This window comes from Pungitius pungitius, chromosome 2 (assembly GCF_949316345.1).
Source record: "Pungitius pungitius chromosome 2, fPunPun2.1, whole genome shotgun sequence".
Classification (NCBI taxonomy): Eukaryota; Metazoa; Chordata; class Actinopteri; order Perciformes; family Gasterosteidae; genus Pungitius; species Pungitius pungitius.
In genome coordinates, this window is record NC_084901.1 from 31,339,159 (window position 1) to 31,354,861 (window position 15,703).

Sequence of the window (15,703 nt, forward strand, 5' to 3'; positions counted from 1 at the left end):
CTTTTAGTATTTCTTTGAGTGCCACATCATATACATAGTTGGCTGTATCTCCAAGTGTGTTTCCCCCTGAAAAGTTTGCACTTTCTTCTTAGGACAACAACCACAAAATCTCCCCATGATTGATAGAATTAACCAAAAACAAAAAATTCCAAATTTTCATATTGTTATTTAAAATCATATTTTCTCTTCTATTGTTCTATCATTCTTTTGTTGTAATTTATTTTTGTGTAGAGCTCATATTATCTTTTTCATACTGCTTTCAATATTTTGTCAACAAATGATCTTTCACTTTTAAACTGTGAGGCCTAAATTCGGAGAAATCAAGAGCAATTTGTTTTTAGTATTTCCAATCACTAATTAGTGTGAAATTCCTCAGGACGCTGGTGGAAGTGAGTGAGTACATCGATGGCTTACAGGTCTTACTCCTATTTACTAATATAACGTGTATATAGGTCAACTGTTAAGGGCCCTATCTAATGCCACCATACTTTACTGTACACTATCTTCCCTCCTGGGCCAGGGGGGCTGAGGGCAGAGCGTGCACAGGAAGGAGGGCAACCATGCAAAGCTAAATAATGCAGTGGCTCAGTCTCCACATTATGACCTAGTAAAATTCCTGGTTGTACACTCAGACCCTCTTGGGCTGCCCCGTGTGACAGCACAATCAGAAGGATGAATGGACCAGCCCGCATGGACCTATTTACTGCCGCCACAGCGTTGGTCAGTCCAGTCAAGTGAACGTCGTACACATCGACTGTCTGGGTGTATTTAGGTGGTAAGAAGTTTTGACATTTTGAATAAATTCATCCCGCTGATCTGACTAAATTGCAGTGAATGAGTATTGATTCGTTCTCGGAAAGACGTATTGTCACCCATGTTGCTGATTTGAGTTCTAGGGCAAAGTGTAAAAGGGTGATACTTGTCATGCAACCCTACACACCGAGTGTGTGTTTCAGCTTGCTTCAGGCCTATGTGTTTCGGCAGCTCGGAGGGAAGCAACATGAGTTAGACAAGGAGGGCTATTTTCCCCATAGACTCAAAAGCACACAAATCCTCCCAGTAGTTTCTTCCCCTTACATGTAAGGATGCCTCAACTTCACGCACGGTGACACACGTCTGCAGCAGTTTAGCAGCCCCACAACTGGCCAGCCCAACTTCTGACAGCACACATGTAAAGACCCCCCTTCATGTGGCAGGGAACTAAACATACAAGCTCAAAGTAAGATTCAACTCACAGCCGGTGGCATCCCCCCCGCCCCCCGTCCCCCCCCTTTCCCTCTTCGGCGTCCCACCCTACCTTCGGTGTGGCAAGTGGAGGACAGGATGGTGCTCGGAGGGCGGAAGAGGTACGGCAGATAACGGGAAAAACATTTCATCTTCTTCTCCGATGCTCGCCGACGGGTGAAGAGCGCTGCGTTGCGGGCTCAACATCCGCACTGCCGCGGCGACAGCGAGCGAGAGCGGAGCCGGAGGGGGCGCGCGGGGGGGGGGGGGGGGGAGGGGGGCGGCTCTCTGTCCGCGGCGCAGGGGGCTATGACAGCATCACTTTTTGCAGGCAGACAGCGCAGGGCAGGCTCCGGTGAAACTGTGCGCTGCCCGGGGGAGCAAACGGCCCACAGTGTCGGCGCACCTCCGCGTTCCGTGTGTCACTACGAGAATATGGTTGTTGGAGTGAGGGCTGGGCAGGTGGTGGTGGTGAGGGGGGGGGGGGGGGGGGTGTCTCCGTCCTCTCAGATGGGAGGTCAATGTATGTGTGGTCTGCCGGTGTAAACTCCCCCGCACCCCCCCCCCCTCCCTTCGTGTTGGTGAGTCAGTCTATTAGAGTAAAAAGTGATAGGGGTGGTTATATCATTCCAGTGATGTTCCCACGTGAATATGGACTGTCTGTTAATAAATAATATCATCCACGAAAGCCTGATTTACAAATACCCTGCAGCCAATGTGATGTCTCGGTGTACGTTAGTTATTCATTCAATGTAATTAGAAAATCACAAAGCACAAAAAAGGAAACACGCTAGTTCACCGTGCGTGATGAACGTAGAGCCGAACTTGATGAATTATCGAATAACTCTCCAATTGACCGGGTTATTGATTAATTGTGGATGGCGTCATCTTGTGGTAATCTGTGTGGATAGCAATAGGGGTTTTAACATTACAAAAACAAAACGAGTGAAAAAAAGTTTTTAAAATATGGATGTCGTAAAATGAATTATTTAAACGAACCTCCGATAAGGCACAGACATTAAAAACGTAAAAAAAAAGGTAAAAAAGATTGCAACTCAAGTTTTACGATTTTAAATGTATGCTAAATCACTGAAATACTAATATGATCAAGTGTAGGTGCTTGTGTTTGCATATTTACTGTGAGACGTTTTTTAAACCCATTTTTTTAGATCTCGCGAGACTTACGTGTGAACTAAGGCCAGCGGAAGTACTATGTGACTCTCTTTTCCGCCGGCCATAGAGGAGCAAACGGCAGGGTAAGAATTCCTGGCAGATTATTTCATTGAAGTTATCACCATCCATCCTCCCTTTGGTGTAACTGCGTACACCTAGAAACGTCTAAACACCCGGTGAACATTGTCACAATTAAAAGACGGCCAATATTGAACACATATTGCTGATAGGTTGCTTGTTAAAAGATCTCTACTTGGTGCCCTGTTCGATGCATCAGTATCCGCATGTCGGCTACGGCTAGTGAAAGCGCTTGATTCCCGGTGCTAGTGACTGGTATTCTGCTCCTATACGGTTGATTGAGTGTTTTCTGTTTAGTTTGCAACTCGCTCGTTCGTGTTAGTGACTGACTGTTGGCTATAAAATGCTATCTCCCTTATTATGCTAACCAAGTAGCATCCATTTGCTAGTTTAGCATTTGAAGTCTAGCCATGACCTAGCCTGCCAGCTAAATTACTGTTTTAATGTCGTTAGCTTGGGTGCTTGTCTATGGCTTATCCGCCGCGTTTCGGTAGTTTTTTGGTTATTGTGGAGCTGGTCTTAACGAAACTAACGTCTCTTCTAAAGTAATTCCAACATGTTGATACTGGCGTTTTTGAGATTAGCATCTATTTGCTAACATGGCTACGTTTTCGTCAAACTCGCCATGCTAGCAATTGCCACGCTTTGATCACTTGAGTCGACAACTGCTTGTTTTCTGTCCAATAAATGTATTCCGCTGTATGGTAACTTGTATATCTCTTATTTGTGCTTAGCATCATGAAGCTGAATCCATTTGTAACATCCTCCCGCCGCAAGAACCGCAAGAGGCACTTCAATGCCCCCTCACACATCAGGAGGAAGATTATGTCTTCTCCCCTGTCTAAGGAGCTCCGCCAGAAGTACAACGTGAGGTCCATGCCCATCCGCAAAGATGACGAAGTCCAGGTATTGTAGTTTTGAATTGCTGGAAGTCTGCCATAACAAGTCTGTCTTATAAGAGTAAGATGCACATGCTTGACTTGATTGTGTTGTTCTCAAACAGGTCGTCCGTGGACATTACAAAGGCCAGCAGATTGGTAAAGTTGTGCAGGTCTACAGGAAAAAGTACGTCATCTACATTGAGCGTGTGCAGAGAGAGAAGGCCAACGGAACCACAGTCCATGTCGGCATCCACCCCAGCAAGGTGAGACACAGTACATCCTCAAATTAGTGGCCTTCCTTTGGGGGAACAAGACATTTTTGTCAAATGTTACATTGTTCGTCCCAGAGGATAAATCCCACACGTTTGGAAGTATCTCCAGCTCCCTTTTTAACACCTCATAAAAAATATGTGTTACACCAGGTGTGATAACCATTTACCAGAAGATTATTGTCCTACTGTTCTTCTGTTGTTCCTGGAAGAAATAGAAAAATGTCTGTTCACTCCGTCAGAGGTTGTTTCGGCTTCTCAAATGGGCATTCTTTAGTAAAGGTGGGATTTGCAGGACAATTGTGTTGATTTCATTATTTCAGGACCAACATATTCAGCACCTGCTTGATTTAACTATTAATCCCATGTTTAAATGGTGAAAATCTTCAGAGCAACGGGATCATTCTGCCCTTGACTGTGAAAGTGACGCTTAATTACAAATATTGTGGTTGGTGAGGTAATCTGCGTTGGACTGGAATTGCACTGCATATTATTGAAGTTACAATTCTGTTGGTTTATGCAAGTGCCTTTTATAGGACGGGTTTACAATTAAAATAACAATTAATTTTTGCAGTAATATGAGGTTATGAATTCTAGTCTTGGTACGGAGAATGAATTGTTATTAAAAAACCTGGTGGTGTTCCTCTGAAATGTTTGCTTCGCAAGAGCTCTGTTGGATGATTTTTCCTGAGTTGATGCAAGGGTCTAAGGTCAGGACGTCAAATGCAGTATTGTAAAGCCCCCTAAGGAAAATGTATATTAGTCTATCAACTTATTGACAGTCTTGTTGTTTGACCCATTACAGCAACCTTTTGTCTTATTTCACCAGGGTGTTGGTTTTTTGGTCCCCATTGCTGATTTACTTAAGGATTCAGACATAAAAGATGTCTGAATCCTTCAATGTTGCAATGGCCAATGTTTTTGTATTCGTGATAGTCATTAATTTAATTAAACTATTACTATAGGATGTAAACGGGCAGTGAATACGTTTTGAGATATGCTTGAAGGTCTTAACATTAAAATGATTTATTGGAGAAACGGTGTTCGCACACCAGCCCCAGACGTCCTGTTGCTGGATCGATTCGGAATACTCTGGCGGTGCAATAGCCTTAGGTCCTAGCTGGGTAGCTAAATACTTACAGCCCAACAACTATCAAACATGTAAGACCAATGTAGCTCCTCCTGACGTGATGTCTCTGTTGTGGTACCTTTTTACTTTGTATTTGAAGTGGTTGTACTTGACATGCAGATATGGCCACTGATGACTAGAAAAGGTGCTGGAGACATACCATCAATGTTAGAAGTACTTGTAAAGTCACTTGATTAGTTTAGCTATTCCTTCTTTCATACACTAATGCCAAATAGGCCTTCAATAACTTGCTCACACCTTGCTTGCTTTTCTTTTGCAGGTGGTCATCACCAGGCTAAAGCTGGACAAGGACCGCAAGAAGATCCTGGAGCGCAAGGCCAAGTCTCGCGCTGATGGAAAGGAGAAGGGCAAATACAAGGAGGAGACCATTGAGAAGATGCAGGAGTAAAAATCACCTTTTGCTATCAATAAACTGTATAAATGGATCATACTTTGTCTGTTTCATGCTTTAAATGTGTAGGCTGGAAGGATTGGTCTTTTCATGCTGTCAAATAATATATGACACGGATCATTATCAAAGCTAGGTACGAAACCCACACATTGCTGCACTGCCTTTAATCCAGTGATCAGATGAGTGTCTTACTCGCCTTCATTGTAAAAGGCTGTCAGAAGTTTGTTCTCAGGGAATCTAATTTAGCTGAATTATGTTCTTCACTTTTGAGGCGTGCCTGTAAAGATGCAGAAGTGTGTGGGGCCTGTGAGTGAATATCTCACTGAATTGAAAGAACATACAAAGGCCCAGGTGCCCATGTTCATTGAAATTGGCCTTTTGGTTAAAGTCAATAATCGGTCGACGGGGAAATTGACTGAATCGCTATTGGTGGGTTCATGAATGTGTCGCTGAATTCCTCATTTTTATTCATGGTTGCACACTGAAAAGGATCAACTCATTAGTTCTGAACGGATGTGAGGTTGTTTGACTTAATTTGAGACTACTGGTTTAACAGGCTCCGACTCATTTTTAGCCTTTTTGCTCCGTGGCACATCTTTCAGATTAGTGGATGGAAAACATTCCAAACACGTGTTCTGCACTATATCGTCTACGTTATTTGAAATATGTTGGTTATATATTTTATATCCACTTGAAATTGAGGCATAGATATCCACTTCAGAAGTGCTTAAGAGACAAAACCATCTTGCATGATGATTTTTACCTATGGGGTTCGTTTGTTTCAAACATTTAAGACAAAAGGTAAAACATAACTTGTAAGCAATCACCTGAGGGATTTCATAGTGATATATTTATTTATTAAAATGTTTTCCTTTCTATTATGTAGTTTCCCTGTTCCAACACAGTCTCGAGGTAAAGGTTATATTATCCTCTTTTTCAACATTGTAAAAGCACGTGACTTGTTGCTTATATGTTAATATTTATTTAGTAATTCTATCAGATGAACGATAGGTGGCACTTTTTTACCACAGACGTAAACATTCCCAAACTCCGATATGAAATAACACCTTGACTGCAATTTCCGAGTTTCTCAGCAACACATCGTACCGAAGATGCAAACAACATCTGCAACTTTTCAAAGAAAAAGTACACTTAACAAATTAATTCACTCATGTAACTGAACGCAAATTAGAATAATTTTAGTTTACTACGCCTTGTGCATCATCGACTCACCCACTTCCTGCCTCGACGCACAATGGTCACGTGACGCGTCCGCCACTGAAGTTACTCCAACGCAGTCCTCTCAAGTCGAAAGTTTGCACTTCTTAGGCACGCTTCGTTTGTAAGAAAACACCACCATGGCGGAACTAGGTTTTGTGATCGCCATGTCTGTGGTGACTCTGTTTTGGGCCATTGTTGGAGGAGTGGTGCCCTGGTTTATCCCCAAAGGACCTAACAAAGGGTGAGTTCGTTAGCTTCTCTTTAGCTGTCGACCGGCTACAGGGAGCTAACTTTAGCCGAGTGAAGTTCTGTGATGCTAACGTCACGTTGTCCCGTGACTTTCTATTGGTAAAACTAGCGGCACCGTCACAAAATTAGCGATACCTTTTAGAACCGATTTTCAACGTTATTTGAACAAGTTATGAAGTGTAAAGCTCGTGGGGGGGACTTACGTTAACTTGCTACTTCGTAAAGTAAAAGTAAATGTTCGCTAACTGAAGAGGATGTGCCCGTCCTTCCTTGAGTAGCACTCGTTAACTCTTTAACACTTGGCTTACTAATATCTGGCTACTATGCATCCTATATTGTATATTCCAACATATTTAGATAGAATAAATAAGAGTAAACGTAACGTTAACCCATCTCTGGAAAGTGTGCAGAATGACACTTCCCTTATTTGCCCGTATGACTCGCATCACGAGATCAAGAAGCCTCCGATGTATTTTAAACCCAACGAGTCACACGGTTTTAAGTTTTAACACTTAAACAATGTTCTTCTTGCTTCTACAGAGTGATTGTCACAATGCTGGTGTTGACTGCAGTTTGCTGCTACCTGTTGTAAGTAGTATCATCCTTGAAATGTACCAGGAATAATTAATTTTACTGAATCTTAATTCATTAATTAATTCATATCTGAAATCATTATGATGATTAAATTTATCATTTATTTCGTTAGTTACTAGCATTGATCATTTAAGTGATTTGTTTTAAGTAAAGCAGAAGTGACTAACCTTTTTTAAATGTAAAGGTTTCTTTTCTTTGGCTTATTAATTAATTTGGACTACGTTCCTGTTTGCAACAATATGAATGAAGATGATGAATAATTGGGTGCATACACGTGCGTTCATTTGTTTAGCCAAAGAGGAAGTGGTTTACTCCACATGAATGTGTGTGTGTGTTATTAATATATTAAAACAAACTGGTAATGGATTTACTTTACTTGCGAGAAGTTACTTATACTCACGATTTTAACTTTTCAGATGGGGGGAAAAAGAAAAAATTTGGGGACCATATTTAGAATTCATTATTTTTCTTTTATGAAATGATCCATGTAAAGGAGCTTTAAATTGTTTTTTGCAATTCAACAGTTTTGTTCCAGACTTTATTTGTATTGACCCATGTTATCTTATTATCCATCCCATCAGCTGGTTGATAGCAATTCTGGCCCAGTTGAACCCACTTTTTGGACCCACGCTGTCCAATGAAACCATCTGGTACCTGAACTATCACTGGCAGTAATTTCCAGGACTCCCGACCATGCAGGTAAACGTCTTCCTCAGAACGGAGAAAGTATTAAAACTGCATTTAATGTTGTGCTCATAGAGATAATAAATATACCTGTGTGTGTGTATATATACAGATCCCTGTTCTTCGACCCTTGCATAATGTATAGATAATGTATGATTGTGTGTTTTTTTCTAAAACTTTGTTTATGTAATGTTTGCCAGCAGGGAAGAACCTGATATGACTGCATACCAATAGATTCTTTCTCCTAATTTCATGCAGGGATCATTCCTTCTTAATCGCCTTAAACCCCGACCCCTGTGTGATTACTGAGTGACGCCCACACTGGTGCCTTGTACAAAAAAAAAAAACTTTTCCAAAGGACTTGTGAAAGATCTCATTGAATGTGCTTTACTTTAAATTAAAACATCCTTCACTTGTTTGGTTTATATGTTGTGTATATTGTGTTTATTGCTGCTGCTGCTGCTGCCGCTATTAAGTGTGCCTTTGCCTCATGATGTGTGTTTGATGTGATCTCATTTTGTCTCAATGATACTGATGGATGTAATACATTTGATAGTGGTTAATAATAAACAATCAACTGCATTGGTCAATACGTTTGTCATTGTGTCGCAGAGCTCAGTACTTTTACCTTACGTTATGACTTAAATTTCCTCATCAGTAATATTGTAGATATTATTTCTCATTATGGTGACATATAAAGATGAATGCATTTTGTTTTTAGATAAAATGTCATTATATATGTCCAGACTGTTGAACGTTTACACCCAATACTATAAATGTGTCCCATTTACGGCAGTTATTTCAAACTGCATATCTAATAATTGCAATCATGGATTGTTTATATATACAAGCTATTATTTTGAATATTCTGGTTGATTTTGTAATACCATACACACACTGTAGCAATCCGGTGTGGATGACAAAGTCCAAATGGGCCTCCCCGCTTTCCGTAGTTTGAGCCGACGACGTTGGCAACATGGCGTCCTCAGATGTTCACGTCCGAATATGTGAACAAGAAATAATCAAATATGACATCGAAATCAAAGCTCTCATCCAGGTGCGAGTATTTATTTGGTAAGATTCATTTGCTCCGTGTCATGACCCGCTGTTTGTTGAGCTTGTCATTCAAAGGAATGGAGTAGCTGTCTGATAGCATTCATGCTATCGGTTGCAGCTCCAGGCAGCCGGAGCCGAAGCGCTCGAGCGTTTCTTTAAAACGCATTGTTCCTACGTTATGAGGAATGAATTGTCCAAATCCAGTAATGGAAGAATGAACATTGACCAATTTTAAGTGTCGCAATTTGTAACCCTTGTTAAAGTAAACGTTAACTAATTGTCGGTGAGAGATGATTCATATTCACCCGGAATTCCACTAGGATCGAAGTGCAGTAATTGACGTTATGTAAGACCGTTTGACTTTTCCCACTTTTTTTGGACTGTGGGAATTGCAAAAAAAAAGGCAAATGAGAGACCCTTATTTAATTAGCTCATTTGGTATAACATGTATAGATAATTCACATCTACCATCCTGAATCTGCCGAGTCCTAATGGTAGTTCAAAGTCTTTTCAGTTACAAATAAGAGCAGCATAGTTGATCCCACTATCTTCACCTTTTCAATGACCATGAAAGCATGTGTGCGTGTTTCTCTCTCATTCTCGTTTTGATGACTCACCAGGACATTACAGAGTACGTGGGCCCTCAAAACAAGCTGAAAGAACTGAACGCAGATGTGAAAAAGAGTTTCCACAAGCTCAGGTTGCGTATTCAGGTAAGAGCCGCTGATCTTTAATGTCTCTGCGAACGTGACAGAACCCTGTAATGGGCCGTGCATTCACTTCAGCCCGCCCGTAGTCCCGAGGCTGAGAAAATACCTGTGGCTCTTTGACAGGATTTTGAGCAGATTGCTATGGAGCAGGACAAAGAGTCAGACAAGCAAGCTCTGATGAGTCAGGTAGAGGGACACAGGAAACAGATGCTGAGGTAATCTATCTAACTAGTTTCCCACCTCCCGACTTGTATAAATGTTGTCGGGTTTCTGAGTTGATAATGCTGCCGGACTAGTTGGATTGAACCATTTGCAACTTGCACAATGTCTACTTCGTGAAAATATTCACATTGGTTATGTCTGTTTTTGCAGTAACCAGACCGGGTGGAGGAAAGCCAACCTGGCCAGCAAACTGTCTCTAGAGAATGTGGAAAAGCAGGCACTTCTTAACGGAGCCGACAGTGGTGTGAGACAGAGGTGAGCTGATGTTTTCTTATTGATGAGATGGGGATCAGCTTTATTTTATTGGCACATTATTTGCCAAGACATTTGATAGAATACATGAATTAATTTCCAGGACTTCTGATGTGGTTTTTTTCTTCTTTGTTCCCAGGAAGACGACCAAAGAGGGCCTGGCACAGACAACCAGCGGCATTACAGAGAACCTCATGAGCATCAGCCGGATGATGGCGCAGCGGGTTGAACAGAGCGAGGAGACCATGACGTCACTAGGTTGGTGAAGGAAACCCTGTCTGCTGACATCATGTCGGTAAAAATGATCTTTTTTACATCATGAACTCATTCACATATACAAGTCATTGAGGGTGAGCAGAGTCTCCTGCTGTGTGGATGTGTTGTCCGCCATGGACAAAACCCCTAGGCCACTGACTTCAAATGACATGAATGGATTTACTGATTCAATGTTAATGCGCACCATCTGAAATGTCCATCCATTTTATATGAAATGTTCAACTCCTCTTCGCAGCGACCTCCTCGAGGACGATCCAAGAGACCAACGAGGAGTTTAAGGCCATGACGGGGACCATCCAGCACGGGAGGAAGCTCATCACCAAGTACAACCGCAGAGAGCTCACGGATAAACTGCTCATCTTCCTGGCGCTCGCCCTCTTCCTCGCCACAGTCCTCTACATCCTCAAGAAGAGACTGTTCCCCTTCCTGTAGACCAGGTACCTTTCTAAAGGGGCTCTCCCATGACGAAAAACACCAACCTTTCCATGGTCAGCGCAACGGATTTAAACAACCTTTACTCCCGCGTGTCATATTTCACACACATTACCAGTGTCTGCCGGGGGGCCCGTGTGGACGGCTCACTCTGCCGAACTGTGATGCTGCCGAGTGGGAGATGTTCTCCACAAAGGGGCAAGACGAACGGTCCCACGCAGTGTTTAATTTATTGAGATGGGTTTGGTTCAGCAGACAAAGGGGATAATTCATTTTGGTATCCATATTGTGATATCCATCCTTTATTAGTGTCACACGTGCTTGCATTGTTTGCAATTGAGTCAGCTGTGAACCCATAATGATCATTTATGTGTTACATCCCTGTGGAAGGTATCCAATACGGTTTTGTTTCCATGCTTGTATCAAAGACAGACTGTGGGCATATTTAAAGGTTTATTTTTCTTCTAAATCTTTGTAAATTACAAGTACTCACTTTTAAAAAGAGGGGTTTTTTTAGACACTGTTGTTTAATTGTATTTTTTTTTTTTTCCACCGGGTGGAACATGTTGAACTGCTCTCAACTCTCCGTATTTTATTGCCGTGTTTCTAGGGCCAACAATCTCTCCACATTTAGTCAGGACGGTTTCCAAACCACTGTCTTTGAGGGCCACGGCGGTGGTCCTCTGCAGACTGTGTGCGCCATTGCAGGGTAACATGTTGCGATGGAAGCAGCCTCGCACCACGGGCCCCCCCCCCCCCCCCCCCCCTTCTGTTTGACACGTGGAGGAATTCCGCGCCTCTGTTTGTTTTACTTCCAAAGGGGAAAAAGCACTCTCCATCTTTTAGCTAACGCCTCGGCCGCTCAGATCTAACTGACAGTCTCGTTTCCGGGGTCAACGCACACCGCACGTAATCAAAGTTGGGTTAATTGCGTTAAAATGGTTCATTAATCTCGGCCTCGATAATCTCATAACTATAATGTGTTAACTTTGACAGAACTAAAATATACATATTACACAATTTGTTTCACCTTAAATATTGTCTGATCTCATGAAAATGATATGTCTAGAAAAATAATATAAACAGAATTTCAGGTCCGTTTTTCATTTCAGATCAACTTTTTATTGACCTGCAAGCAACGTTATTGTAGTATACAAATTATTACACGTTTGATGTCCCAATGTTAAGGACGTATGTTGTAGGAGAAATCTTAGGGCTTGAAAGACATTGCCTCCCTCATATGTTCCTCCATGTGCACTTCACAATCCACACAGGAATTAATTCATTGATTGTGTGATTGTTGTCTGCGGCGCAGCAGAAAAGCTCAGAAAAGCCTCCGTGTTCCTGCCACTGGCAGAGATAGAGCAGCATGCATCCCTGCCTTTCTTCAGATAAGACCCGGAAAAGCAGATTATTCCGACCCGTTTCCCTCTCCCTTTCCACCGTGGGTGGAGGGTGAGGGGGGATATTTTTAGGTTTGTGTGGTGCCGTTATCTGACATTGCCTTTTCAACACCTCGCAGCAGAGGGTGGCCAGAGGAGCTATACATGACCTTGCAACCCTCTCTGCTGGCATTGCCATTTTATTTGATTCATGCCATTGTTGTCAGTATTGGTCATCAATAAACATACAGTCTTCTGGCTTGATGTGCTTGTCAAACGTGTCGTTGCAATGGTGTACGGTTAAAAATGACTTGGGACCACCGAGCTTGGGACCTGAGCGATGCCTTTAGCGTGTTCATATAACGGCACACTTAAACAAGCTCTATGTCAAGCAAATTACACTATTCTTGATCATTTAGCACTGTGATTGTGTCAATCAAGTGTTTGGGTTTGTCTGGACAAGAGGACTGGTCTCAATGAGGCGTAAACTTCAACACAGCGATGCCATAAACAGCCCGGCAGAATCTGACTGCATTCATCTAAAGTTGGTTGTTAAGTTAATTTAACTTGTATATAAATACTTTGTCACTCTTGCGGTCCATTCGTAAATACAACACCGTAAGGATTTAGCGAGGCAGATTTTTTTTTTTTTTTTTTTCAAAACAGGAATTTTAATGATCAAGTTTACAGTCCAAAAATGGATTAATCATATTTACAAATACAGAGAAAACGTCGCTGATTTTCAGGATGGCTTTTGGCAGATTTGATATGAAATCCACGTACACAAAAATGCAGTGAAAGAACTGTAAAAAAACAGCATTTGAAATAACATTTAATACAGGCCAAGGTCAGGACTCGCAGACGTGTCTGTCCCAGCAGCTTTAAATATGTGTGTAGTGTACACGTGGCTGACAGCGGGTCGTTAAAAACGTGAAGCTTTTACAACCTTTTAACCTTGTTTAAGCGTATTGAAGGAAGCTTCCTAATAGCCACTTGAACATTTTAACCAGACAAAAACCACATGAGATCTGACACATTTTATGGTCCAGTTCAACCATTATGCGACCAGAGTTCACTATGACTTATTATACACTCATCATATTTTTTTCAATATTTAGGAATTGAAAGTCAGAGGAAATTACTATGTTAAATAATGAAGTATTAGGATCAAATAGTTGCATGTCAGCATTATTGACAAATGATAAAAACATTATTGTTAATATTAGCTTTATAAAAAAAATCATTGTCGTCCTAACAATTACAATTTGTCTATTTTTTTTTTCAATGTAGCCCCCTGAAAATGTAAAGGCAACGTATATACACTGAGTGAAGAAAATCAAGCAACAATGAAGGAAAAAAACAATTATTTTTGATTTGACATTTAAAATGGACTTTATAAGAACTTTGTTTTCCAACCATGTCTCTTTTTTTTGCTAATGAAATAAATAAAAATGTAGATTATTCAGATGAAAAATGGTGCTGAAAAAACACTCAGAAAACTAGTCAAACATTTAAATATAAGATAAGTTACACAAACCTTTCCACACCTTGAAATAAAATGCATGCCGTCCTAAATAATCACCCGTTCACCATGTCCTAATGCCATGTAACGAAGACACCCCATTACCGGAGGAGAATGTGTTCTGGACATTATTCAGATCCCCCACCCCAAAGTTCATGTAATTCCCGTTGCTGGAGGATCCTTGCATAGTTTGCATTGTGCCTGCAGGATAACTACACGCATAGTTTGTGTTGCAGCTGGGACCGGTGTAGTTACTGAATGCCGGGTAGTTGTTATAGGAGAAATGGCTGATGTGACCCATACTGTACGAGGGGTTGTAGGTGGCTGTATCCGCAGCCAGACAAGGCTTCCCATCCCGCACCAGCACCGGCACCGACACCCTCCTGGCCGGCGGCACCACCGACGCCATCTCCAGGCTCTGGTCCTGCCTCTGCCGCTTGCACTTGTACCTCCTGTTCTGGAACCAGATCTTCACCTGGGTCGGGGTGAGTTTGAGCGCCCCGGCCAGGTGGTCCCTCTCCGGGGCGGACAGGTATCTCTGCTGCTTGAAGCGGCGCTCCAGCTCGTACACCTGGGCCTGCGAAAAGAGCACGCGCGGCTTCCTGCGTCTCCGGGGCTTGGCTCGATCCGGGTCCTCGGCTTTGATGTCCTCCCCGGGCCCGTTCGGAGAACTGAACTCTTCTGATCGCACCAGACGGAAAAAAAAGATGGAAAATATATGTGTAAATGTATATTATATATATATATATATAATCTGCAAGTTACTTATGAACAAGGGGCTGGTTGGATATTTATTTTCATTATTAGGCCTAGAGCTATGTTTACTGACCAATAACAATAATACAGTCATTATCATTCAAATTATATATAATTTATATTATATGTCGTGAATTATTATGGTGATTTTTAAGCAATTCGTTTTAGTAATTCAGTCGCTTTGGTCACCGATTTTGCATTCAGTGTGCTAAAAAAGACCTGCAGGTAAAATTCTAACCAGACTCAACTTTTATATTTGTTTAAATTGGAAGAGTCCAGTTTTCAAAGCCTGTATCGAACCACACAAGAGTGTCTCCTGCACCAATGCGTATCGCTTTAATGGCTTTGTTTTTAGAGCATCTGACGCGTTTTGCGCAAATCGAACGAGCACGAGCCTGCGGGCCTCATTTCTCGCACAGGCCTGCGAGAGCAAATTGCCCCCCCCCCCCCCCCCCGTCCCCCTCTTCCCTCCCCAACTTACCTTTTCTACGTTTCGCCTCAAACGCGTCTGATTCCCCATCTTTCACTATATCCGTCTCCAAGGGGGATTTCCCATACACGGCCGTGGCAAAGCTGAGTGCGTTGCCTCTGCCGCCCCTGGACTCGTAAAGGTCTTCTCCGAACAGCGAGGCGGCGGCGGACGACATGTTCCGGAGAGGCTCCTGCTTCAGCCGGGCAAGCATGCAGGAGGAGGAGGTGGAGGTGGAGGTTGGTACGGTGCAGCAGTCCATGCGAGAAGAAACGTCATGACCCTGCTCCAGGTTTAATATATCCTTTACAGAGAAGGGAGTGGACGTGCTGTTGGGGCTGGGAAACATTGCCAAGAACTGGGGGCTGTGGGGTGGGGGGGGGGGGGGATCTATTAACCTGCAACAAAGAAGACGTCAACAAACTCACTCTCCTTCCTGGCAATATTTACTGGATTTAAGTACGAGTTTGGTAGAGCAGGCTGATCTTGAGTGAAGTGTGCATTTTGAGTGTCAACTCTGTCTCCAAACTTTGTCTTGTCCTCCCCGTGACGCAGGGAGGGAGGGAGGGGAGGGGAGAGCCGGTGGGACCCTCTGTATGGAGCCACTGGTACTCCCATTCCGTGACGTAAAGTGATGGCTGGTGCACATACATGTGTTTAATTTACCACATCAGCCCAGACCCGTGATTATGCATTCTCCAAAATCAGCCAT

The 15,703-nt window shown here is 42.6% G+C and overlaps 5 protein-coding genes across 6 annotated transcripts in view; 3 read left to right on the forward strand and 2 right to left on the reverse strand.

Annotated features, from left to right (window-relative positions):
- ppp2r2ba (protein phosphatase 2, regulatory subunit B, beta a) overlaps positions 1-1,462 on the reverse strand; it is a 33,804-nt gene extending 32,342 nt beyond the window's left edge. The window contains exon 1 of the mRNA XM_037460430.2: positions 1,298-1,462. Coding sequence (XP_037316327.2) covers positions 1,298-1,376 — 79 coding nt within the window. The 5' untranslated portion in view covers positions 1,377-1,462. The remainder of the gene's footprint in view (positions 1-1,297) is intronic.
- Positions 1,463-2,393: 931 nt separating this feature from the next.
- Positions 2,394-5,200, forward strand: rpl26 (ribosomal protein L26). The gene is made up of 4 exons (XM_037460433.2): positions 2,394-2,480; positions 3,210-3,381; positions 3,479-3,619; positions 5,035-5,200. The coding sequence occupies exons 2-4, from the start codon at positions 3,214-3,216 to the stop codon at positions 5,161-5,163; spliced, it is 438 nt and encodes a 145-aa protein (XP_037316330.1). The 5' UTR covers positions 2,394-2,480; positions 3,210-3,213; the 3' UTR covers positions 5,164-5,200.
- A 1,186-nt stretch (positions 5,201-6,386) lies between these two features.
- On the forward strand, positions 6,387-8,496 carry atp6v0e1 (ATPase H+ transporting V0 subunit e1). 2 transcript variants are annotated; one of them, XM_037462696.2, is made up of 4 exons: positions 6,387-6,628; positions 7,177-7,224; positions 7,812-7,929; positions 8,118-8,496. In XM_037462696.2, exons 1-3 carry the CDS (start codon positions 6,525-6,527, stop codon positions 7,903-7,905), a joined length of 246 nt encoding a protein of 81 aa, XP_037318593.1. In that variant the 5' UTR covers positions 6,387-6,524; the 3' UTR covers positions 7,906-7,929; positions 8,118-8,496. The 2 variants fall into 2 exon arrangements, with proteins under 2 accessions (XP_037318593.1, XP_037318592.1); XM_037462695.2 differs by having other exon boundaries at positions 6,401-6,628; positions 8,173-8,496.
- A 336-nt stretch (positions 8,497-8,832) lies between these two features.
- On the forward strand, positions 8,833-11,726 carry LOC119211289 (vesicle transport protein SEC20-like). The gene is made up of 6 exons (XM_037462083.2): positions 8,833-8,971; positions 9,591-9,683; positions 9,804-9,895; positions 10,053-10,157; positions 10,294-10,412; positions 10,666-11,726. The coding sequence occupies exons 1-6, from the start codon at positions 8,891-8,893 to the stop codon at positions 10,860-10,862; spliced, it is 687 nt and encodes a 228-aa protein (XP_037317980.2). The 5' UTR covers positions 8,833-8,890; the 3' UTR covers positions 10,863-11,726.
- Positions 11,727-13,731: 2,005 nt separating this feature from the next.
- nkx2.5 (NK2 homeobox 5) lies at positions 13,732-15,340 on the reverse strand. Its single transcript, XM_037462084.2, has 2 exons — positions 15,004-15,340; positions 13,732-14,447 (listed from the first exon to the last, which is right to left on the reverse strand). Exons 1-2 carry the CDS (start codon positions 15,338-15,340, stop codon positions 13,831-13,833), a joined length of 954 nt encoding a protein of 317 aa, XP_037317981.2. The 3' UTR covers positions 13,732-13,830.
- Between the last annotated feature and the right edge of the window lie 363 nt (positions 15,341-15,703).